General features: G+C 40.8%; 1 protein-coding gene across 1 annotated transcript; it reads left to right on the plus strand.

Annotated features, from left to right (window-relative positions):
- The first annotated feature begins 8,198 nt into the window (after positions 1 to 8,198).
- On the plus strand, positions 8,199 to 23,455 carry c1ql4b (complement component 1, q subcomponent-like 4b). The gene is made up of 2 exons (XM_086118749.1): positions 8,199 to 8,875; positions 22,615 to 23,455. The coding sequence occupies exons 1-2, from the start codon at positions 8,339 to 8,341 to the stop codon at positions 22,792 to 22,794; spliced, it is 717 nt and encodes a 238-aa protein (XP_085974875.1). The 5' UTR covers positions 8,199 to 8,338; the 3' UTR covers positions 22,795 to 23,455.
- The last annotated feature ends 1,854 nt before the right edge of the window (positions 23,456 to 25,309 follow it).

Raw genomic sequence — 25,309 nt, forward strand, 5'->3', positions numbered from 1 at the left:
GCTTTCTTATCTATGGTGACACTAATCTCCTGCCTGCGAATGAGAGTCTGATTAAATCCCATCATATCAGCCAGCCAGATCTGATTACAAATATCTCCATCTGGAACTGCTGCTGAACATTGTGCGGAGCAAGTTTTGGGCATGCAGTTGACTTTTTGAGTTGACCTTTGAATTGTACCATCCTATGCAGATCTTCAAAGTCGGTCAGGCGCCTGCCATAAAACAGCATTGATTTGGAATGTTGGGGCGGGGGGGTTGATGTGGACAAAAAAACGTTTTTGATGAAAATGGACGTTTTTGGCAGCAGATTGCAAATGTACGATAACAAATGGGAACATTGTTTTAAACTTTTTGATGGCAGAAAGCCGAAATTCTGTTTTGACATCAAATATGACTGTCATGTTTCGGTTTGTGACCAACAGGTGGCACTGTAGGGCTCTCCCTGCAGTTGCACACCTGTTGGTCGTTATGTAATTATTGCTTTAAAAGGACCCCCGGCACGCCCACTCGGTGTCGGGTCATTGTTTGTTTGTTGCTGTCATGTTTGTGGTCATGTTTCGGTCATGTTTCTGTTATTGATAGTTTTGTTTTGTTTTTTTTGCTTCAGTCATGGTTTGATTTGCTACTTTGGATTCTTTTTGTTTTCCAGGACTTTGTTTAGGATTTAGTTGTCTCTGTGTTTTTATCAATACAACTCGTCAAGTACAACCTGCTCCTCCCTCCTGCCTGCTTTTGGGGTCCTCCACCACCACCACCACCACGTTATGTGACAATGACAATCACAAGCGCTCAACATTTCAACTTTTAAGAAACGTATTTACATTGGTATATGATTTTTTTTTCCTTTAATGAAAATAACGCATTTTAGGTCAGTTAAATGTATAGAAAAACACTGATATAGATTAAAAACTGTTTTTGCAGACAGTGCGTCGGCGCCATTTTGTCCCTTGCTGTCGGCTGAGAATGACATCACAGTGCCGAAGAGCCCAGCTTGCAAACGTCACATGTCAGAACTCAACTCAGAAAACAGGTGAGCCGTGACGGGCGTTTCCTGAGCCCTTCGGTACTGTGATGTCATATTAAGTTGAGTGCAAGTGACAAAATGGCCACGCCCTTAGATGGACAAAAACAGCTGGACTTTTGTGCTCAATTCTTAGTCGGCATACGGCATATGCTGACTTTAGAGTGGCGGGGGTGCATAGAAGATACTATTTTAAATATGTTTGACCTGATTTTTGACTTTGTGTTATTCTTATGTCAATTGAAGCATTACGTCCCTTTTTCAGCACAAAACATAAGTGATCATAACATTTTGGCAAAGTACCTAATTGCAAAGTGCAAATCTTGACACGAATCTGAGCGATAATTCATTATTTACCGTTGTGAGAGTGCTTACTTAACCTTGGGGAGCGAGTAGAATTAAAATGTGAATTTCAGGGCTAAGGCCCACTCAGTATGCCTCACCATGCTGTGGAGGGGGAGCAAGACACGAGGGTGGGAAAAAAAAGGAGTGTGAGAGCTCAGGATGGAGATGCAAGTTAAAAAAAACGGTGGCAAAAGGAACAGGTGCAAGGGCTGCAAATTAAGAGGAGAGTATTGTGCAGACACTATAAGCGGAGGTTAGTCAGGAAGAGCTAAATGAATGGGATGGAATGGGAATCTAAGAGACAGGTAGAGGGAGGATAATGTGGCTGGGAGGGGACAGAGGAGAGCAAGGGGCGGCAATTTTGGAGCACAACACAGATGACAAATTGTGATTAATAGATGGGGTCCGGGCCAGCAGTGTGGAGAGCAACTCATTAATAGAGAGAATTAGAGAGGCTGTGCAACTCAATCTGCACACTGTCACTCGCAATCAAGGCCTCTAATCAGGTCTGCATACAAACAGAAGGCAGGAGGGGCATTGTGAAGCATTTACACAACAAAACTTCCACAACAATTCATTCTGTCCCACAAACTCAACTGTCTGAATGGTTTCTTTTCACCAAAAAGACCATTTTTTTCATGACTGCTAAGGAACTGCAGGCAGTACCTACGTGATCGAAAAAGGTGGTGTGCGTTTTATACTATGGGCTCTCGTGTTTAATAAGAAAATATGGAAATTAAGCAAAATATTATGAACATCCATCCATCCATTTTCTAATCCGCTTTTGAGGAACCCTTTGAAATGACCTGGATTTCTACAATAATTGTTCATAAAATGTGATCTGCACTCCCAACAAGCACAGTTTTCTTAGCCTAACACCACACTTGATCGTGTTCCACGTTTCCATGTCTACTGTTTAAGAAATGACCACAACCAAATAGGAATGGTAGCAATTCTGTGCGCGGGTATTACATGTGCAAAGCATGGTTCACCTTAGGTAGTTTTTCTCAGACTAGAAAACTCAAAATGGTTTTAACCAACACCACCAATCTTAATTTAGTTTCTGGAGAAGTCATTCATTGTGGGGTTCCCATCAACGTTCTACTCCGCATTGTGAATGTTTACATGGTGTGTCCAGTAAGAACATGAAAACTTTGAATTGCTCAAGATGAGTTTGAGCAGACTGTGCTTGTCCATTCTGATGACGTAGATGATCAGAAATCCAGAACATTTCAAGGCGCACACATACTGTACATTTTTTTTTTGCAACTGTATAAAACTGTCCACTTTATGCTTCTTCATTGTATTTTTATTCAGTATATACAGTACAATGGATCATAACGCTGGTATATGTGGTCACTTCCATTAAATCAATGACGTTTGCATCCTCAGAAAATAAAAAATATGAATGCATGAAAAAATGTTTTTTAATTTTATTTTATGAAGCACATTATTTTGCCCATTAATCTGATTGCATATTTAATAAATACAATTTAAAACATAAATTTCAGCTGCCTTGAAAAATAGCATTTGTTGCCTGTCCCCGTTTCCTGTAACAATTTTAAACAACTCGCCACCTGGAGACACGTTTCAATACGATCCACCTCCCTAATAACACATACATAAGGGCAGTCGGTGTGACTTTTTTTTTTTAACTTACAATGCCAAAACAGATTCTCTGACCCCAACATTTCTATTAGCCTCCCAGCCTCAATGTGCCCCATCCTTCTCAAGGCTTCTGCTCGCTCCTCCATGTTTACTCTCTGACCTGTGTTATTGCAGGTCAGGTTGAGCCCTTTCCACTGCCACTTACTCGGATATCAGTTTGTTTCTTGCCGCACTCGTAGCACATCTGCAGAAAATTTGATTCTGTGGAAAACTCTTTTATAAGATGATGGTTTTCTGTCTGTGCTCCGAATGTACTCCAGTCTATGTACAGTGAATCATTTCCAGCAGGCTGTGACTTAATACGCTACTAACTTACTTTTCTTTTTTACCCTATAATGACAAAGATTGTTTATTCAAATACAATGTTTATTCTATTCAAGTATAAACTTGAAACCTTCCTAATTTTGAAATCTTATGGTCATCAGACTTCGCCAGGCTCGTGTTAGTTATGCTGTGTCCCTCTCCCTTTCCTCTTCTTTTTCTCTTTTCAACATGCTTATAATAAAATCACAGCTGCTGTTGTTAGCTGTGCTCATTAGATTGCGCATGTGTCTCTGTAATTTGACGGACACTCGTAATATTTAATTCAATGATAAAGTATTTTACTGAACTGAAACTAATCGCAATGGGGTCAGGTGTCTTATTGCCCTGCATGTTTTGATCACGTAATTAAATAAACAACACCCATCCTCAAGCCTGCAAACGAGCATCTCATCTCCTGGATGGCAATATATCCTCCACCCATTTCCATTGTACGGCCACCGCTCGGACATTGAGACAGTCAGAAATGTCAAGGGCGAATAAAGCATCAACCAAAGATCCCAGTCACAAGTAATAACGATCATTTTGTCAAATTTCAGTTGTCAAAAAATAAGGACGTACCCGAAACTCTTTCTTCCTGCCAACATTTGCAGTTATTAATTTGATACGTGAATGGTATACCACAATATTGTATCACATGTCATGAGGAAACTGTCGAGGACTGATATTATCACCTCTCATGTTATATATTCATCGACTTAGTTAATATTTTATAGGGCTCTAAAAACCTCATTCTCTCTAAATTGTCTTCCCTGCTTGGCAGTAATCATTTGAATTCAGGGAGGCACCGTGTGTGTCGCCGGTGTGTCAGAGTCACGAGTAAATGATGTGCGCGTCCGGATATGTATGCATGTAGGCACTCACATGGAGGCCACGAAGGCGCATAAAGAAGACGTTTGCCCATAGAAGTAGTGATAAGTCTTGCACATACTGACTTAGGCGGACTATTTTCACTTCTCTCCTTCACATTTGCACATTTTGTAAAATATACAGACCACACAGTTTGCCACTTTTAGGCCAGTCGCGCTTCTTTGGCAACTTCCAATGCAAATGTGAGTGGAGGCTTGGCACATGCCTCGGGGCGCTGCGGGCTGACAGTACGCATCCTGGGGAGTGATCTATTGATCCATATTCAATATCTGCTAGACACTCCTGCTCGCTAAAGTTGGGAGATGAATAAATGAGGAGCAGAACTGACAGCACATACAAGTCGAGTTTTACCCTGGAGGGCTGCCGCCTGACTAAATGCTCCGAGCCCCTCTTTCTTGTGCAAAAAAGCGCCCATAGAAGCATTTTTAATTGATCTGAGCCGATGCTGGATGGACAGGGTGGCGGCACAAATGTGTCTCACAGATCAGTTGACTGCGATGTTATAAAAACAATGTGCTATTTGACAAGGTGCACTTATTTCATTCATGTCTCCCATGAACTGTGAAGTCAGAGCGGAAGAAGATAGAAGGTGTTGGCGCTGTTGTGGTGGGTGTCAACAGCGATTTATCTTTTATCTCTAACGAGGTCTGAAAGACATACGCATCTTCTTTTCACAACTTGGCTCCATGTGCTATGTCCTCGGCTCGCTCACAGTACTTGCCCAGATCTTGTCACCCTGCAAAAGCTCGACATCTTACTAAGCTTTGTAAGCTTTTTAGGATTGCCACCTGGCCTTCTCAGGAGGATGGTGAAACCCGTAGTGCAGCCTACTGTATATCTGCCGCTGCACCGACAATAAATGTTTTTTCTCAATCCATTTTTGATTATTAAAATCCTGAGAGAGGTAAACCTTCACCTGTAATATTGATATTGATTGTAATGATGTCACCCTTAAAACTGATGGTTTAAAAATATCCCAATATATGTTATATGAAGAAATATATATATATATATACTGTATACACACACACACACACATGCATAGCCTTGACTTTGACAGATTAGATCCACTGTGCTTTCCCAATCCTCAACTTGTTACAACTAAATCAAAGTGTGTTGTGCCTTTCTCAGACCTCACACTTAAAATGTATGCAATATTTGATAATTTGGGTGAAGTCAAACCCGAGCTCATAAAAAGAAAAACACTGACGTGACAATGATGCTCTCTAAATGTTCAGTAGGTTCGTCCCCTTCGCCATGCAAGGATTTTTTTTTTAAGTGTCGGGTTATAACCTGTATTTTTGTCGACTGTTCCGATTTGTTTTTTTGCCCCCCGCGAGGAATTCAAGGTGGTTTATGATGAAAATCTGATGCGACTCAAATGTATCTGAATCTGTTGTAGTCTATCATTAGCCAATGTGAATGCAGTAGTAAAATCATAAGTATAGTAAATGGTTCAATGAAAAAAAAATCCAGGACATATATATTAAACAATCAACTGAAAAACAGTAGGTTGGTGGTAGCTGAGTGTGCCTTCTTCAAACTGATTCATTACGTTCATGACGTCGAAACGTCATTGTGTGGCGTCACACCTCACATCCTCTGTACTCTTCCACTGCAATTCCAATTTCAAGTTATTATTGTTTAATATGGCTTTAACCAATTTTAACAACACAACCATGAGCATCAACATGAAAAGATGAACATGTGTGGCTTGTTTGGATGGATTAATTATTTTTCTCAACCCAGATACTCATTGACTCTGAAAAATTGGAATTTTAGGCAAGTGCCTCCAAGCTAAGGTCATGACAGAAAATCAATAATGATGTCCTTGGAACTGACAGAAACATGCTATTTGAGGAATCAACTCATTATGTAGATTACAAAACATCAAAGCAAGTTGAAATGGCACTGTGGATGAGTTATGTGCACATCCACTTCACCATTCGGAGATTGAGGGTTCAAATCCGTCCTCTGGCCTTCTTGTGTGGAGATTGCATCTTCAACTCAGCTTTCTCCCACATTATAAAACACTTTGATGTTAGGTTCATTGAAGACTTGTGTTTTTTGTGGCCTGTGATTGGCTGGCGATCAGTCCAGCATCTCGCCCAAAATTAGCTAGGAGAGTCTCCAGTGATAAATGCTGTTGAAAATGGATGAATAAATGATAGACAGAGACCCTGAGATCTGTTTTTCCCCTTTTTAATAAATAATCATAAATACAAAAAAAGTGTCTGTTGTTTTGTTAATTGTGGCCGTTAAGAAGCTAACCGTCTTTAGTCATGCTCAGTACCAAACTTCCAGGTCATTTAAACAGGACTAATTAAATATTCAAATCAAACTCAGTCCTGTGGCAGGTCTCTTTTTTTTTTTTTACATAACTCTAGAAATGATTTATGTAAAATCTGTCATTTCTTCGTTTCTTTGTGTTAGATTACAAACCATTAAAAAGGTATCCCCTTTTTGGGTTTTTTTTTCTAGATAGCCAATTGAAATTACAAAAAAAATAATAAATCAAACAATGCGAAAGATATCAAACGCGTCTGCATTTTTTGTCACACTATTTTACATACTTACTTGTCAAGACGAACTCTAATTGAGCTTTCCGGAATCGGGAAAAGGTCACATGTGGGGGGGTATGCGCGGGCATGTGTGCGCTCGCACGCGTGCGTGTGAGTGATGGCGGAGAAGAAGGGAGGTACGGAGGAAGAAGTGAGGGAGTCGTAGCCGGCTTTGTGGGGAGCAGAGAGGAGCCGCGCACAAAATACAACAAGTGAGGAAACTGTTGCTCTGGGCGCAGGCTCGCTCTGCGGCGGAAGTCTCGTCAAGTTCACTTGTCAGAATTTAAGGCTTGTCGCTTCCGTGCGACTCGGTGTCATTAAAGTGACACTGTTCTCATCATTTCCGTCGTGTTTCTTTTTGTGTATGTATGAGTGTGCTTTTATTTTATTTTTTTTTCACTGGCAAGCAAATAAGTTTGCATCGTCTTTGGATGTTTTTTTTCTTTCTGCAGCATGAAGAAACAAACTAAAGACGCATTGACGGTGAGTTTATCTTTACTTGGCATTATAACTCTGCTACTTTACTTTATTGGAGCGCATGATCCAAATGAGACTAATTTTATGAAAATGACAACACTTCGTATTGAATTTCGAGATTTTGCGAGCTGAGTTTGTCGAGTGTAATTGTTGAGGTGAATGAAGACCCCGAAAGATCCCGATACATTGATTCTATGTGTATAATAATAAAGAAATGTATTTTGTTCTCTGTTTCGTATCACATAAAATACAACTAATGTGATTATGAGTACATTTTCAAGGTGAAATATAAATGTTTAGTCTCAAAAAATCTAACATATCCAAGAAATATCTTGTCTGTACAAATATGATATATGCAATGCTTGAAATTAAAAGTGATCATTTTATTGCTTTGCATTAATGTGTGTTTAACTGTTGTTTTCCCCCTGCAGATTGTGAAAACCATCTGTGCTGTGATGTCCAAAATGTCTTTAAAACTAAAATCTTCCCGTGCGCTGCCTCGTTATGCAGAATCCGGGTGTTTCTGAACTGTAAGAGATCCCCATTTGAAAAGAAAAACTAGAGGACAGCATAGTAGACTGATCTCACACAACGGTGACAGACAGTCAAACTCAAAAGAAAACAATTTGGGTGGAATAAACGAGCACATTTGTCAGTTTCCAGTGGAGAGCCAAGTGAGCGCCATCCCCCCAAATGTGGTGGGTGAGATGAACCCCAGTGGGAATACTGTAGACCCTACCTGACAGCTCTCTGCCTCAGCACACAAGAGCGCCGTGCCGTGGAACAAAACACCAACCCTTCAGGAACTCTTGTCAGTGCCAAAGTTGAGACTGCTCATACGTTGTCTCATAAAGAGGAAAAGATTGACAGTAAATGTACTGACGCAAATAAAGGTCTGCCCCGACATTACCAGTCCCGCACACACACTTGCAATATTGCATTGGTGACGTTCCTCCCAGAGTTCAGCCTGGCCGGCACAACCATTCCAGCCAAGGGGGAGGAGGACTTCCTCACGCTGGCCGCCTCCCGCCTCAGCCGCAAGAAGCGCGTGATTGGGGCTGGAGTCGGCGTGGCCATGGTCCTGGTACTGCTGGTGGCCATCCCCCTACTGGTCCACACCACCAAAGGTGGCGCATCCGGAGGGGGCACGCATTACGAGATGCTGGGGAGCTGCAAAATGGTGTGCGATACTTTCACCCCACCTCAAGGAGAGCTGACAGGCTCCTCCCCTCAACCCCCAGACTTGGCAAACCGTAAGGGCAAACAGGGTTTTAGAGGAAACCCAGGACTTCCTGGTCCCCCGGGCCCTAAAGGTCCCCCCGGAGAGCCTGGGAAACCCGGTCCACCTGGGCTGCCGGGACCTGGGCCTGGTGGCTATGGCCCCTCCTTGTACACCCCCAAGATCGCATTCTATGCCGGCCTGCGAAAACAACACGAAGGGAGTGAGGTTCTGAAGTTTGATGACGTGGTGACCAATGTGGGGAACTACTATGAGCCCACTACGGGCAAGTTCACCTGCCCTCTGCCCGGCATCTACTACTTCACCTACCACGTCCTGATGAGAGGAGGGGATGGAACGAGCATGTGGGCTGACCTCAAGAAGAACGGGCAAGTGAGTGTGTATGACCGCCACATGTCTTTGTCATGTTTGTTTTGGCGCATTGAAACATCTGCCCACATCAGTGTAACTTGGTTGGCTCGATATTTACTCTCAGCTGACAGAAGATGAGAAGGAAGACTGTTGTATTCAATCATAATCCAGATATTTAAAAAAAGATGTTCGTCAACATGTTTCAAGATCAAACTGCAGATAAACCCCTGCAGAATTTGTGAATCGATAGCAGACTATTCTGCACAGAAGTCACGATCAAGGTATCTCAGGCCTCTAATTCAAGGACGTCAATCGATTGTCTTGTTTCATTTTTTTTTTTTTTTAACAGATATGACTGGAAAGTAAAATGTGTTTCCATTATCCTGCTGAGGGTCTCAGTGGAGGTGGAGCCTATCACAGCTGAGCAAAACAAAAAAAGGCTGACTACACCCCGGACTGGTCTTCAGTAAATCTAATACACGGGAAATATTTGACCACCCACATTATTTTATGTGGCCAATGAAAGCAAATCAAGTGTGGCTACCTCTTGTTTCTTTCTAAATGAATTAATTTCATTTTGACAGGGAAATGTGCACCAAATTCACAAATTGCCTTCCTTTTTAACAGATGTGACAAGTATTTTGTTTCCATAGGAAAACTCATCACAGTACCGTATTGCTGCTCCAGCATAAAAAATAAAAAAAGAAAAATTCACATTGTAACATGATCAATTTCACGTTTGAACGTGACAAATTTCCCATGATGTGATAAATTAAATGTTTGAACAAGTTTAATGGGAAAAGTGATTACATTCCAAAGTGACTTACCCTTTCAGCAGAACAAAACGAAGCAATTCCTTCCGGTGCCGGTTACTGGCAGAGCCCGATTTGGGTATGAGCTTTCTTTTTGTGTCTTGTAGATCAAATCTATGAGCTACGTAACACTATAATATTGTAAAAAATACACCAATACACTTCTGTACTTCTTCACATAAATTGAACCAAAGTATTTATATTTGGCTGTCACTATTTACCGTGAACTCATATTTCAAATTCAACAAGTTGTTAAGAAAAAGGGCTAAATGTCTTTTGATAAGAATAAAATCTGATGTGACTGCTACTCCTTTGGAAAAACAGTCAACAATAACCAAAGAGAAAGCAAAACGCTTGGAGTGAACCCTCACCAAAGTTTGGTAAAGGCTATTTTAGAGAATTTAATGCGGTCCAAAAAAGAGCCACACAGGGATCGTGTCACGTGAAGTTCACTTGGCCTTCTTTAGTGTGTCAAGCGCGTGGTCCCGAAGCAGCTTCATGTGCCAAGACGCTCTTTATGTGAATTTAGAAGTAACATGGAATCAAACTGAAGTGGGAAGCAAAGCTGCTGAAAAATTGACCTTTACTTGGAATACAAAAAGTACAAATAATTATACCGATCGCAAGCAGGAGGAGAGTGAAGCTGTGATTGACAGCCAAGCGTCTTGGTGGAACAAAGCTGGCATGGAACAGCTGGCAACTAGCCTCTGAGGAACTGCGACTTCAACGCTAATAAATAAACAAGTAGCCTACAATTGTCGAGCAAAAGCCTTGAACGCTTCCATCTGGAAATCGGTGACAAGCTTGCCGTACTAAACCCTCATTCTGTTAAGGAGCTCTGATTCTGGCATGTGTAGTGGCATATAGAAGAGTGACATCCTGGGGATTACCAGTGGCAGACCCCCCCGCCCCCCCCCAAAAAAATGTGTGTGTGTGTGTGTGTGTGTATATATCCATCCATCCATTTTCCGAACCGCTTGATCCTCACTAGGGTCGCAGGGAGTGCTCGAGCCTATCCCAGCCGTCTCCGGGCAGTAGGCGGGGGACACCCTGAATCATCCATCCATCCATCCATTTTCCGAACCGCTTGAACCTCACTAGGGTCGCGGGGGGTGCTGGAGCCTATCCCAGCCGTCTCCGGGCAGTAGGCGGGGGACACCCTGAATCAGTTGCCAGCCAATCGCAGGGCACACAGAGACGAACAACCATCCACGCCCACACTCACACCTAGGGACAATTTAGAGCGTCCAATCAGCCTGCCATGCATGTTTTTGGAATGTGGGAGGAAACCGGAGCACCCGGAGAAAACCCACGCAGGCCCGGGGAGAACATGCAAACTCCACACAGGGAGGCCGGAGCTGGAATTGAACCCGGTACCTCTGCACTGCGAAGTCGATGTGGACTACCTGGCCGCCCCGTGTGTGTATGTGTGTGTGCGTGTGTGTGTGTGTCAGTATATATACATAGTGCTATGTTATGTTTCACTACATAATTTACTTGGTGCATCAACTGACAACAGCAGCCAGGCTGATGGGTTCTTGTTCACCGCTCTACTGATTTGCATACTTGAACAAGAAAAGGAGACTAAAGAAATTAGCGGACCGACTGTTTCACTGTTTGCATACCTTGTGAAGTGGATCCTTTTTACAATTTAAACCAGCTGCTCATTAAGTGTGTGTTGGACGCTATTGGGGGTAGAATTTTGAACAGTTTATTTTCCGATTGTTTTTGCAACGGCTTTTGGGGAATGGAGTCCCTTATTTTATAAAACCCAATTCTTTTTGCTGACGCTAAATTAGGAAAAATGCTTGAATGGCAACATCACTGCTAATTTAGTCAACTAATTCTCTCTTTACTGCATCGATTTAGTCTAAAAATGATAGCTGGTCGAGCTATCGGCTTGAAGCTTGGCAGGAGGCCTTGTTCATATTACCGGTACTTAAACTGTATATGTCTTATACGCAACATACATTGTCGCACGCCAACAGGGTCACATAATTGGCTCAGCCACTACAATTTAAACCAAACTGTCTTCATCTCATAGTTTGGTGGAATCTCACACTTGTGTGCTGAATATTTTTTAAAAATTGTTTAGCGAGTTGTTGAATTAGCATTCCACAGACGGGTGTGTCGGCGTTAGCAAACAATTATAAAGTACCACAACACTGGGCAGAGGGTTAGAAGCTTAGGTTTTTGACAGTATATGACAGAGGTGGGGCTTCAAAGGTTGCATTTCACAATTCCTTCTGAACGGACCATTCTCGATTGTAATGTAGATCTGTGAAAATTGGGCGACCTCTGTAGCAGCCCAAAGACCTACAAAAAAAAGTAGGTGAACCTGACAAGAAGTCGGCCATTTTGACTTTACTTTGGAATTTGGTGCCATTTTTGACCTTTTATAGAGGTTGTATTATAACGAACCCTTCCTGCAGAATTTATATGATTGTCGTCTAACTTTGGGTGTTTCATCGGAAGATGAAAAGTTATTGAAAGCTTTTTAATTTGTTTTATGCTGTTGTCGTGGCGATGTGCTGTTTGTAAAAAAAAATATGTTTTTGCTGGTCTAGACCTGGGCAAAACTTACACACATCAGGTGTGGCAATTACATTTCTATTTTTGAGGGTTATTGTCTTATGTGTAGCCTGATGTGGCCAGGGAGGCAAATAGCTAATTGGAAAGGAGTCGTTGGTGTTTTTATCGATCGTGAAGCAACAACAAGAACTTGTTTGTATATTTAGCAGCAGCCAGCCATTGAATTCAAAGAATGGAGGGCTTTGTGCCACTTGAAGTGACCAGCTCTATTTCTGGGAATTGAATCCAAAAATGAATCTTTCTCCTTAAGCTAAATGTAGCAAGTATGCTAAGCATAGCAAAATATGTTGACGTGACAATCAACCATGCTAAGTTTCTGCCAAGCGGTAAAGCTCAGCTTTGCTAGTCGAAGGACAATTCGTAGTTGATTGTAACCTGATTTGTTCCAACACTGTGCGTAGATGTGATGGCAATAGATGTGTCAGCGACGTCAATAGTGATGTCATAGCACAACGACACAGTGTAACTCATCAATGAATTCATCAAAGAGAAATCTAAAACAAACCATCTAAAAAAATGAACAAAGGTAAATGGTAAGGATCATAGATATGCAAATGTATCATCTATGTCATAATCATATATATGACTGTTAGTAATAATAGTGGCAATTTACATGATGAATATTTTCCACAGTTGGTTTTGAAGATACGCTGGAATCAGTGCCAGCTTTTATTTGGTTTTACAGATGAAAACATGCCTTTTTATAGAGCAGGATTTATGTGAGCCATAAAGTCTGCAAAGAAATCAAAAAGATATTCCCTTTTTCATGGACGTGGCAAGATGTCCATAAAGCCCAATGTAAAGGCGCGAGGGCAGTTCAATCCCACATAAAATTAGGAGACTTCAAATTGTCATTCCCGTAGTCTCCAGCTGTTAAATCTTTGATAGCCTTTAGATGAGATCTTCTCCACTCAACCTGTGCCCCCTCCTTAGACATCCCCCTTTTCCAGCCCACATTGCCTATTGACTCTTTCCCCATTAATTATCTTTTCCATCAACTAAATTATTTAACCCAATTCAGCGCTGTTCTTTCCCTTCCATTTTACTGTCTATTTTTGTGTACACGTGAGGTCAAAAAAGGCAAAACCTTGAAAACCTGATCAACTAAAAGGACGCAGTCATTACAGTTGTTTTCTTTTTATCTTGTACTGATGTTAATATCATGGTTTTCTCAAATGGACATTTTTAGCTCGGGGATTTGATCTTTCCAGTGAGATTTGACCAGTACATTTGGAATATTGAAACACTGACTTTCCTCATACGAAAAAGCAAAGCTGCTTTTGGAATTCATAATAAAATCCACTGATGACCTGAAAGAGAATCTATCACATTTAATATCAATCTGTTCATGGTCTTTTTCATAAAGTATGTTTTAAAATATTTTGCTAGGTACACATTCCACACGAATGAACGAAAACACCACAAATATCAGCACAATTTCTTGCATATTTTTCCTGGGAGGTGAAATCCTTGGATCTTTAAAAATGCACACCAAAAAAAGCCTATTGTGCTCACATTACCAAACGGTACATAATTCAAGTTGGTGTATTATCTTATTTTGTATTAACATTGCTCACCATCATCAATTTAACACCAAAATCATTTTAATTAGCGAATGTAAAATGCTGAAACAAAAAGCGCAACTGATTAAGTCGTCATTCATTAAAATGGTAATGGAACATGGCACCACCGCCAGCCGTCCTCATGGAAGTCTGCTCTCACGCCAACCCCCGACGAGACAACAAGCCTATACTTCACAAGGCGAGCAACGGTGGTTACATCATCGTCACCAAACTCTTTTTCAAAAGTCTGTCAGCCACGTGTGATGCAAAAAAAAAACAACAAAAAGAACAATGAGTTGAGTAGGCTGTCTCTAAGGCAGAAATTTATCTTCAAATTTACCTTCATGGCTAGCATTTGCTCCTGTGCCAACGAATTACAGCTATCAATTCTTAGCAATCCCATTTTACTCTAAAGCATCTAACCAAACTATTTTCACTCATTATTGTCGACACAAATAGCCATATTTTAAAAATTGAAGTGCCACAATGCCCAGGTGGCTCGCAATGCTTGCTTGACATTTTGCTTTGTGTTGAGAGGTGCTCAGGTGAAATGAGGAAAAAAAATGTATAATTTAGGTACAATACAGCGCTTACGTGCGGCCAAGTACAGTCCCCAATGCATTCTTTGTTAATTGAACCAGACAAATAGTCAAACACAGAAATACAAAATGATTATAGTAATTACAGTACAGTACTCATTTTCAAATCACTTTCCTTCTTTACATTGTTTTTAATGTTTATTGTCTAGATACAAGACTGTGCTATTGTTCTCTATTAAACCGCCACAAAAAAATTGTGCTATTTCTTGGCTGTGCTGGAGCATTTTAATGCCATTTTATTGGCCTTTAATTGGGAACTTGGATTTCATATCTGAGGAACTCGCAAGCTTGGTGACAGATTTGCCATGGTTTATGTATTAAAACTCATTCACTGCCATTGACTAGTACTTGTTAACTACATTTTTCAACAGGGATGTGTGGGGGAGGGTCGAATGCCGCCGAACTGTAAATGTCAAGATTGCAAACAAGTTTACTGATGCACAAGCACCAGTAGATGGCAGCGTTTCACCCTGTATGTGAAAAGAAATTGGATTAAATAGGGCACTACAACAAATGCCCCGTCAGTTAAATCACCAATAACCAAAAATATCCCAATAATTTTTTTTTACGACTAGTTGTTCATCACGTAATAAAATTTAACTGCAATGCTTACCTTAGTCATTGGTTGGGGCTTGAGTTTTCAAAGTAGGCGTAACGTAAAATACCGCAACAAAATAATAAGCATTAAAGAGGGCTGTAATCATGTGCACGTATTTACAGCAGCAGACTGGTGATGATCACAGTGTCGTCAGTGGGGGACAAGAGTAAGACACGGGCTAGGGAGGGACGCCTGCAGAGACAGGCAGCAGTCAGACTGGTCAGAGATGGATGGCTTTCCACACGACACTGGACAAAGAAGGAGCCTGCAAACACGCCAGGAAAGAGAAGAGCTATGCAAGAAACAATCAGAAACTGTGCAAGAAGTGTCACCGTGTGAAAGATGACTTTTTTGGTCTCAAGTAGAAGAAATTCTCCTCTTTCTCCATGTCTCGCCATAATTCAAGATTCAGATAGGTGTTGAAGAAATCGACCTTTTCAATTGATATATAATTCACCATCCAGTTGTACTTTGCCCTTTACACTGATGAGCATGGAGCGATAATAAGAATATTTATAGCTGGTCCGAAACAGGCGCACAAGGTTGGTCATTTGGCTGTCCGGTAGCGCCCACGCGCTCCCGTCTTTCCGTGACATCACCGGTCAGAACATTTCTATCTCTCGGCCAAAAATGCATCTCTGCTGTTGACATTGAGTGACCTCATTATGTGACTGTGGCAACAGGTTGAATCAAACATGTACAGCACAAGGAGGCTGCTGGATAAGCCTTGCCTTTAATAAGGCAGCGGCCTTATTAAAGCCAACAAAATGCTCTGACACGAGTTCCGTGGAGACTCAGCCTTAACAATGCAAGGTGTAAAAAGTTGGAGGGAAAGGAAAAGATTGGGTGTGTGGGTGAGGATAATATATGTGCCGTGTCTGCTGCAGGTGTCTTTGTTTCGAAAGACTCATTATTCCGAGCGAGGGCCGTGTATGTAAAGGGTTGCCTTCAAAAAGTCAACGATAACTGAAATGGCAAAAGAAACAAGATTTTAATGATTTCCACTGTCGTTGATCAGTGGGCGAAACGGTTGCCATGAATGTAAACAGATGGTCAGTAAATGGAAAAAAATAATATAATCATCCTCAGTTTCCAGAAACATTATTAATGCTCCAGTAAAACCAAGATGATAAAAATGTCAAATTAATACCTCTCTCTGATTCAATCAAAATGAGCCTGACTTCTTGCAGTCTTCCACATCGATGGCATTGTACTGATGTGCCTGAGCCGCCCGTGTGAATATACGTGGAATTAAATGTATGACCAGAAGTTGAGGGTTGGACAAGTGTGAACTTGGAATATGCAGTTCTCACACCGAGAAGATGTGACACGTGGAAGGTGGTAGCTCCTAATTACAATTTCTAAGATCGGGATCCCCAAGCACTATGCTGGTCGCCTATGTTAGTGTGCCCCTGGAATATTATTGATTTTCACTTCATTTCTTAAACCCCTTTCATGCACCCCATAACCTGATAACATGATAAGCTGTCCACTGGAGTAATCGCTGTCCCCATTTATTTATAAAAAAATTTTAATTGAATTTTTGTTCATCTACCTGCGAGAGACGTAGAGTGACAGGCCAAAAGAACTATTACATGCTCTTCTCCATTTTTTTTATCTTACATTTTATATGTGCGACTATAAAATAATTATAGCGCAAATTTCTAATTTAATCGATTGATCCGATAGTTATAGATTTGCGGTCCTGACAGAAAAAATTGTTTTAGTGGCATAGCCTTATGGTTAATAAATTTCTTGCGGAATTGATTTATTTTTATTTTTTTCAGAAAAGCCCACTGAGCCGCATCAAATTTGGGTGGGGAAAAATATGCATGCAGTTCAATTTCTCATTCCTGGTTGAAATGGTAAAGTGTCAAGAGCTACGTAAAAAAAATTGAAGGAGCCTACGTTCAAGCATTTAATGATGCCGGTGCTCTAAAAAATGCGTACGTGGTGGAGCAAAAACAATGTAACGTAAGATAATAGTACATTTGCTTTAACTCAAGTGCTGGCTTTTTCCATTTCGCGTGATTAATTTTTTTCCTTTACCCTCAGAGGTGTTCAACTCCAGCCAATTAGGGACTTTCTAATCAAAATCTTGACACCAAGGGTCTTGAGTGCCAGGGAAAAAATATTAGCATTTATATGCCAATTAGCGAGTGCGGGAACGTCTCCTTGTCAACCTGCATAATGGAAACAGGAAACCTCTGACTGGTACATGTGGATAGAGGCAGAAAGAACACAGCACCTTTAACCAAATGAAAAAAAAAAACACTTTTCAATTGACCTTCTCATCCATTTCACCCTCGGAATTCCCTGTGGTGAGTTGAAGAGACCGCCGTCTCAATGGCCTCGCTCCACTGTGAAAGATCCGTACATCACAGTGAACGAATCCTGTCAGTTTTATGACCGGTGGATTAACAAGCACTGTGAAATACAACAAAAAGGAAGAAAATATCATTCCTTGTGGACCCTCTTCTCAGCCTCGATCCAGGTTTTAACCAGTTATTCTGATATAGCAGCAACCAACATTTCCTTGCCAAGGAAAAACAGCTCTGTTTACCATGCAAAAATAAACAGTTTACCCCAAATAGCTATCACTTCAGATGTCTAACCGAGATGCTTCAGCATAACCCCAAAGCAACAAAATAGCAACTTCAGTCAACTAAAACAGAAGTTTTGTTATGCCTCAGCAAAGTGTGTGAGGGGATCGGGACTGCTTTTAAATTGCTTGCCTACAAATATTCACCCTGTGTAGTGCTTGACCACCCTCCAAGTGTGAAATTACTTTTCAGGTTTTTGTTTTTTTGAGCTGCCTAGAGGTCAAAAAATGTCTGTAATCAAGTTGTTCAGATTTTTGGTTAATCCGGGAATCCACCTAAGGCATGTCCATCACCAATAAAATGTGAAGTGGCATCCTGCTGTGAGGGCATACTATAAATTTTTCAGATATGAGTCGTTGACAGTCATGCAGAAGGGGCATCAACTTGGTAACCCCCCACCCTTTGACAAAGTATATTTTCAGTAAATGCTATTGTGAATTTGCCATCCACTCTCCTGTTACTTGAAAAGTGGAGGGAGCCTAATCTTCTCTATTGTCCCTCGGGTCCCCCCTTCTTCCCAGCGGCGAAGGATCAAGCACAACTTCAGACCCACCAACAGAAATCCACTCCCTTGTCACAATCACTCCACGCCGTTGTTGACAATAATCCTGATTTGCCTTTCCTCACTTGTTCTCACTGCCTAAGTCTCAGCAGCCCCTGCCCACTTTAAGGAAACAAGCACTTTCACTGTGATTGGAAATGACAGCCGAGGCTGAGATTCATCTGCACTGCACACAGGCCCACAATTCTCTGCTCGAAATGTAGCAGGAGTGGTAGGATAAAAAACAACAACAAAAAACGTCCAGTTCATTTACTAAATGGAAACAACTGCAAACATTTTAAGAAAAAGTCTTCTGAGGTCAGCATCCTCCACATGTGAATGAACATTTTTAAAGGTCTTGACTAAATCATGAACCTGACCTAAAGAACCATATGCAGCACATAACACTTGAAAAGGTCTTTTGGTTATCCAATTCATTTATTTACATATCGAGTAAAATCTGCTACCAGCAAACCCCAATTCGGTATTAAAACTTCAAACGCAGTAACTCCTTAAATAGGGCTACTTTATTCAAATGAATATAAATGGAGGGAAACTGGTTGTAATAGGATAGAATATGTGCATAAAATATAGATATAATAGTCACCCTTTTCCCTGGTAAGAAAGCAGCCATGAATTAATCATAAAAATAGAGGGGGGAAAAAAAAACACATTAAATGTCAGCATCTCCACTGACCGAGTCGAGGCTAACTAAATACGCATGTTTCCTCGAAAAAAGTCAAGCATAAAAAGCCGTAAATAACAAAGTGTCCTTTTAGGCCTGCTAATATAATTAAATGATGTTCCTTTTTGGAAAAAGGTCATTTTCATCAGCCGCCATTAATATCGTTGCTTGGCTTTCCTTCTTAGACACAAGCCATTTGGGCCAGCATGTAATTGTGACTTGGTTTCCATTATGTTAAAAAAATTTAAATGAATAGAATCAAATTTATGATTTCTAATTAAAATAGGTTCATTTCCCAAAGCTGTGTTTTTGAAAAAATGACATTGAACACAATCACTTCATTCGATACAATACATCCTGATTTATATAGCGCTGTCACAACAGCTGCAACTGGAACAAAGCGCTTTACAAAACACTTAAAGGTAAATAATAAACACAACACGGACACTCGTGCAATCTTAACCACTTTTCCCTCACACGCTTTGTTGTTTGAAGCAGTTCTAGATGAAAGAGGAGAGAATCAAAGTGTCTATTGTGATCTCACAATCATTTGTTGTTTATTTTTCTTGTCATTTGCACCTCAAATATGCCCATTCAACAGAACGAAAAAATAAAGACTAACTCAAAATTTGGCCGGAAATGAATACACTGGGTGTTAATTTTACAACACAAGAAGAGGTCTCAGAGCATTTCGCGGCGCACTGTAGGATATCTAACAATGTACAATCATCAAAAGTTACATTTTAACCCATCTCTCTTGAACTAAGTGTCAATGCAAAGAAGATAAATTGAAATGGTGTCTTGTTGATATGCAGTAAGTTCCAGCCGCCCGTCTGGCCTGCAACTCAGCAGAGATGCGTATCAGGGGGGATGGTATCGTTCAACCTTATGGACAGATGTTGGATGTACAAGATGTCACAATCCCCTTCTATAGTTCTCCAAAAACCCATTAGGCCTCCTTCGGGGAATTCCTAACAAAACAGTCTCCTGAATAAAATAAATAAAAAGCTACTCCATATATCCTGCAGCACACTTCATTGTAAAGGACACGATGGTTGAGAGCGGTTCCTGTAGCACTATGTGGAACGTTTTCTTTTTTTTGGGGGGGGGGGGGGGAGTGGGGGTTGATTGTTTTGTACCTCTTGCCAGTATTTCATGGGTCCATTGCAGCGTATCCCACATTTATTGTGATTGTATAGCGTTATTGAGGGGTTGGACCTGTTAGGCGCTGAGCTGCCATGGCTGTCCGACTACCAATTACTGAAGCCTGCGTGTGTGTGGAGCCTACCCCGGTGCATCTGGACGTAAGGAGGACTGGGTGTGTGTGGGTGTGCTGTGGTCCCCGGGAGACCTGTCACAGCAGCACGCCGTTAATCAATCCGATTTAGACCGGACAGGGACATGCTTAGTCGCTGCTCCCGCCAACAGCGCCATGGTGACGAGAGAAAATGTGTGCGTGACCGGCATCCCACTGAAGTGTAAGGACACAAAAAGATGGATAGATGGGCCCAGAATGAAGAGGGAGCGACGGCGGTGCAAACCGGTGAGGGATGACGGGGGGGGGGGGGGGGGGTGAGGTGTGGACGAACAGACAATAATTAGTGTGGTGTGTGTGCGTGTGTGTGTGTGTGTGCGCTCCGAATGAAAACAAAGGTGATGTATTGATTTGAATGAAATTACTCATGTTTTATTTTTTTTTTAAATAGAGCAATTGTCCCCCTCAGAGAAATCGATTGTGTAATGAGTTAAAATGATGAAATGAGGAGAGGAAGCTAATCATTAAATGGAGGACTGATTAGATTTTTCTTTGTAATCGCATGGAAGTCGGAAAAGCTTAATGACTGCTGGAGATGAGCCGAAGCTTCTCTACGTTCCAGAAAAAAAATGGGAGTTGTGATGTTTTTGACTTCTCATTAAAAAAAAAAAAAAAGTGTGGCGGAACCATCGGGACCATCACAAAATGTAAGAAAACAACAACATGGCAGACAACTAGAATAAGGGAATGTGTTGTTCGTTAAATTGTGACTAGATTATTTGACTTGATCAACCTTTCCGAAAACAAACCTATAGTGGAGAGAAATTTACTGACGTTTTTTTTTTAATTTAATTGTATATGTATATGTATTTATTGATTTATTTTTGTGTTAGTTGGTGCTATCTATGGTGGATATCCTATACACCAATATAGTTTGTGAAACACCAGGTGTCATACAATATATTACATTTGCCAGTTTTCAAGAATGCAACATTAGTCTGCAGAGTGGAGACAGGAATGAGTAGTAGTAGTAGTTAAAATATCATAATTTCAGTCATTAATACATATGTGCTTTTATTCTCCTCCACAATCGTGTGCTTGGAGGGCTGTTTACTCACCCAATGACTCTGCAATTCATTATAAACCGATTCGCTTACCGAGGAAGGACCGCTCATTAGCATAATGAATACAGCTGTCCGATCTGCCGTCGCGGTGACAATTTTTTTTTTCTTCTCCTTGAAATGTGTTCAAATAAATCCTCGGAGGAAATGTGTCTTGATTCTGAGCGGATGGAATGAACACGACAATACATTTAGCAGCTGCGTCGGCGGATTCCGGTGCCTTCACACAGGCCCTAATGAAAGCTTTTTCTGGCGTGTGAGCCCATTATGATCTGTGGAGAGATCATTAGATCTCATTTGTTCGCAGTTGTGTAAACACGTGCCTTGATCATCAGTTGACGCTGCTTCTTTGGTGGTTATTAATGTGTGAGATCACAGCATGATGAATGAATGCTCACAACTGATTTTATATTCTTTAGCAGTTCACTCGTCTAACTTCTGTGCTGGAAGGGTGTAGGGTGATGTTCCCACTCATGGCCAGGGAAGGGTTAATTTGCCTTTTGCCCAAAGTCAGCTGGGATAGAGGCCAGCTCACCTCAAACCTTCAGCAGGATAAGTGAGGTAGAAAATGGATGGATGCACCTTCTTTGGTCCTTCATGAGTGATCCCACAAAATTTTAAGAACAATAGATCTCATTCATGGACAAGGTGGCGTGAGGTTTATTTGTATTGTTTATATCGTAGTGAAAAACCATTGGATTAATATATCTCAATAGCTGAAAAAATGCTTTGAATATACTTAGTGTGAACATGGACAGTGCATCAGTTGCACATGATTAAAATGTATTAAACTAGCATACATTATTCCGTGACTTTCGAGAATTTGTGTCACTTTGCCACATTTTAATCACGTTCAAATGGAAATGAAGTACTTTTTTGGAAGTGTTGAACTCAAACCTGTGCCTTTTTTTGGACACTTTGGAGGTTTCAAAATAATTTCACACATTGTAAAAGTAATATCTTGGACATATCGAAGATTATCATATTTGGAAATGCGGATTTACTTATTTTTCTACATTACGTTGGATCATATTTAATTGTAGAACAGCTGTATCTAATGTTATGGCTGGTGGGTGTACAATGTCCAGAGGTATATTTTTTGTGGCTTGACTCTACCAATTAATTTTTTTTTTTACATGGGCAGGAATGCAAGTGAGATGAGGCCACTCCAAGATTTCAAAATGGATTTAAAATGGCAATGTTACCTTGGTATAGATGGGAGTCGTCAATGTCTGTTGAAAATTGGAAAACACTGCAGCATATATATTTTACAGCATGTAGTAAAGTTGTTTCGGTCACCTGTTTCTATTTGTTGTGACACCACCAGCGAGAATTGTTTTCATCAGTGTTATTTTTTTTTTTCAATCCCCATCTTCTCCCCCATTTCCCCAGGTGAGGGCCAGTGCCATCGCCCAAGATGCAGACCAGAATTACGACTACGCCTCCAACAGTGTCATCCTGCACCTGGACGTGGGGGACGAAGTGTGCGTACAGCTGGATGGCGGCAAAGTTCACGGCGGCAACACCAACAAATACAGCACTTTCTCTGGATTCCTCATCTACCCCGACTGACACGTTGCTCTCGCTCATCCCCGTTCTGCATCTAACAGGCTGCCATTTCATCATGCCGAAGGTCGGGCCAACTCAAAAGAGAATATCCAGCAAATGAATATCTAATTGTATTTTCATCAGTTAACATTTACCTCAGACAAACACCTGGTTCGTTGTAATTCTGTGCCATGAACAGTGTCTTTCATGTTTGCTCAGACAAACACACACACACAGGCACCCACATACTTGCCTACACGTTACACAAATGAAGATATCCACCCATCAGGAGTGTGTGTGTGTGTGTGTGTGCGTGTTAGGAGCCTCTGACCTCATCATATGATGATACATTTTCAGCATAGACACTACATTAAAAAAAAAAATATATATATATATATATATATATATATATATATGGGAGCTGATAATGTGTCTGACTCTGTTGAAAAAAAAAATATATATAAATAAATTAATAAGGTATGCTTGTGTTGTATGCTTAAATTCAAAGTCCAAGCACATTTCCATCCAATGTTTTAGTTTGACCTTCACCATCACACATCACGGGTAATAGATCAGTCAATATTAAACATTTTGGGGTGTGGTAGGGGGGCTGATCAAAATATTGAAATCAAGGCAAAAACATATTGTGTTTTTGTGCCGAAAATAAAACAAATATGACACAAAATGTTCGCCATGTCTATTGATTGATTGATTGTCTTTTTGGTTTGATATTTCTCCACCAAGAATGTAGCAGAGAACAACATGGTGCCATGGAGATGTTTTTTTTTTTCAAATGCCATGTTAAAGGGAATGTTCGGATTGAGATTGTTGTTTTCTGAAACTTTAAAAAAAAAACAGTCCACTTTTTATCAGGTCGTTGTAGTGAATATGTGCCCTCAGTTTGTGAATGGTTTGTGTGCCTTCTTTTGCACAAATTCAGCAACAATGGCAAAATTTCAAAGAGGGTAATATTTGTTTGAAAGGTTCATCGAAAAATCCGTGCAAAACCGAAAGATTCAAAATTGTGTTCACTATAGTCGTCCTTTTGTAGCTTTGAACAGAACTTACTGACGTTACTTTGCTTTATGCTGAGCTAAGAGTTGTATTGGTCACAGTTGCGGCATCTGTTTCCTCATCGAAATCAAGCAAAGTGAACACTCGACTACCTATTTTCATTCATTTTGCTTGTGAATGTACTTCAGTCAAGGTGTTTTTCAAATGCAGATGTTTCGAGCATACACAAAGGGTTTCTGTGCCTTACGCGCTCTGTTTCCCTTTCATCTTTCATGCATGAGACTGTTTCTCAAATCCAAGCTGTGCGGACAAAGCTGGTCCACGTGATATAAATAGCTATCCGACAAGGATTTTTTTTCGGGGTGCAGTCCGTGCCGGTGTTTGACATTTGGGGGGAAAACGAGACATTAACCAGGGACTGTGGATCTTTGAATGTGTATGGATGTCATTTGTGTCTATAAACCAGATGAAAAAAAGGATGGGGGTTCTGTCTGTGTAGTAGCAGAACAACAGAAGCATGTCATATTTGAAAAATTTGCATCAAAAAATATAAGATGCCAATGTATCCAAATGATTACATGTAACTATGAAAACCAAGTTTCATCGCGACACATGCGTTGTGTAGCACTTGACGTGCGCCAGAGACTTTTGGGGCGCGTGATGCTTAAATAGCCTGACTGTGGATGTGAATCTGTTCTGTCGAAAGTCACCATTCCGCTGTGAGACGGTGGAACACAAACATTCCTCTTTGGTGCCATTCCGGCGGCGTCTTCTGCCGCCGTCACCTGTGTGCGTAGCCATTGTTGTCACAGTACTTTGTAAGCTTCGTTCTACGTGGCAATCTCAACACTTGAACAACATGAAACACAATAATAAAGAAAATCGTAATCTGAACACCTGTTTTCCTTCTCTCTTTTTTTTTTTTTTTGCATGTTACAAGGTGAGGCTTACTCGTCGGGAGTTTTTTCATATTAGTTCTGAAAAAGCGACAAGCATTTGCCCAAACTTACCAAAGTACAAAACAAAGTAAAAACAGGAGTATCCCACTCCTTGAAACATGTCCACTGTTTTCTTTTATCTGTTTGAAATTGAAGTATTAAAGTATAGAGTCAAGAGGTTCTCACATTTTGTGGAGGGGCTAGCCATAAAAACTAAATATGACGATCAATTTGTAGCTGCACTTTTTATATGAAAAAAAAAGTTCTTTGCTATAAATCATTCAGACAGCAAGATCTATCGCTCTCTCTTATTTGTCAATTAGCTCGCTAGCTTTATCCCTGTATCTTGTCAGTTAGCTAGCTAGCGTTGTTTGAGATCACATTGCGTCTTGCGTTTCCTTTTTGAACGGCCTTATGCCCTATTTGAGTTTTGTCCTTTGTCCTTTCTACATGCTTAGAAACAAATAAAATCAAGACAAATGAAAACAAAGAGATGGATCTTTAATCCCAGTCGAGAGTGCGAACCATTGTGGGCGAGGTTTGAATGTAGTGCAGATGAGAGCTTTCTGAGCTGTTGGTCATGGGGG

The sequence above is a fragment of the Hippocampus guttulatus genome, chromosome 8 (genome assembly GCF_054856545.1).
Source record: "Hippocampus guttulatus isolate MCC_2025c chromosome 8, RoL_Hgut_1.0, whole genome shotgun sequence".
In the NCBI taxonomy this organism is placed as follows: Eukaryota; Metazoa; Chordata; class Actinopteri; order Syngnathiformes; family Syngnathidae; genus Hippocampus; species Hippocampus guttulatus.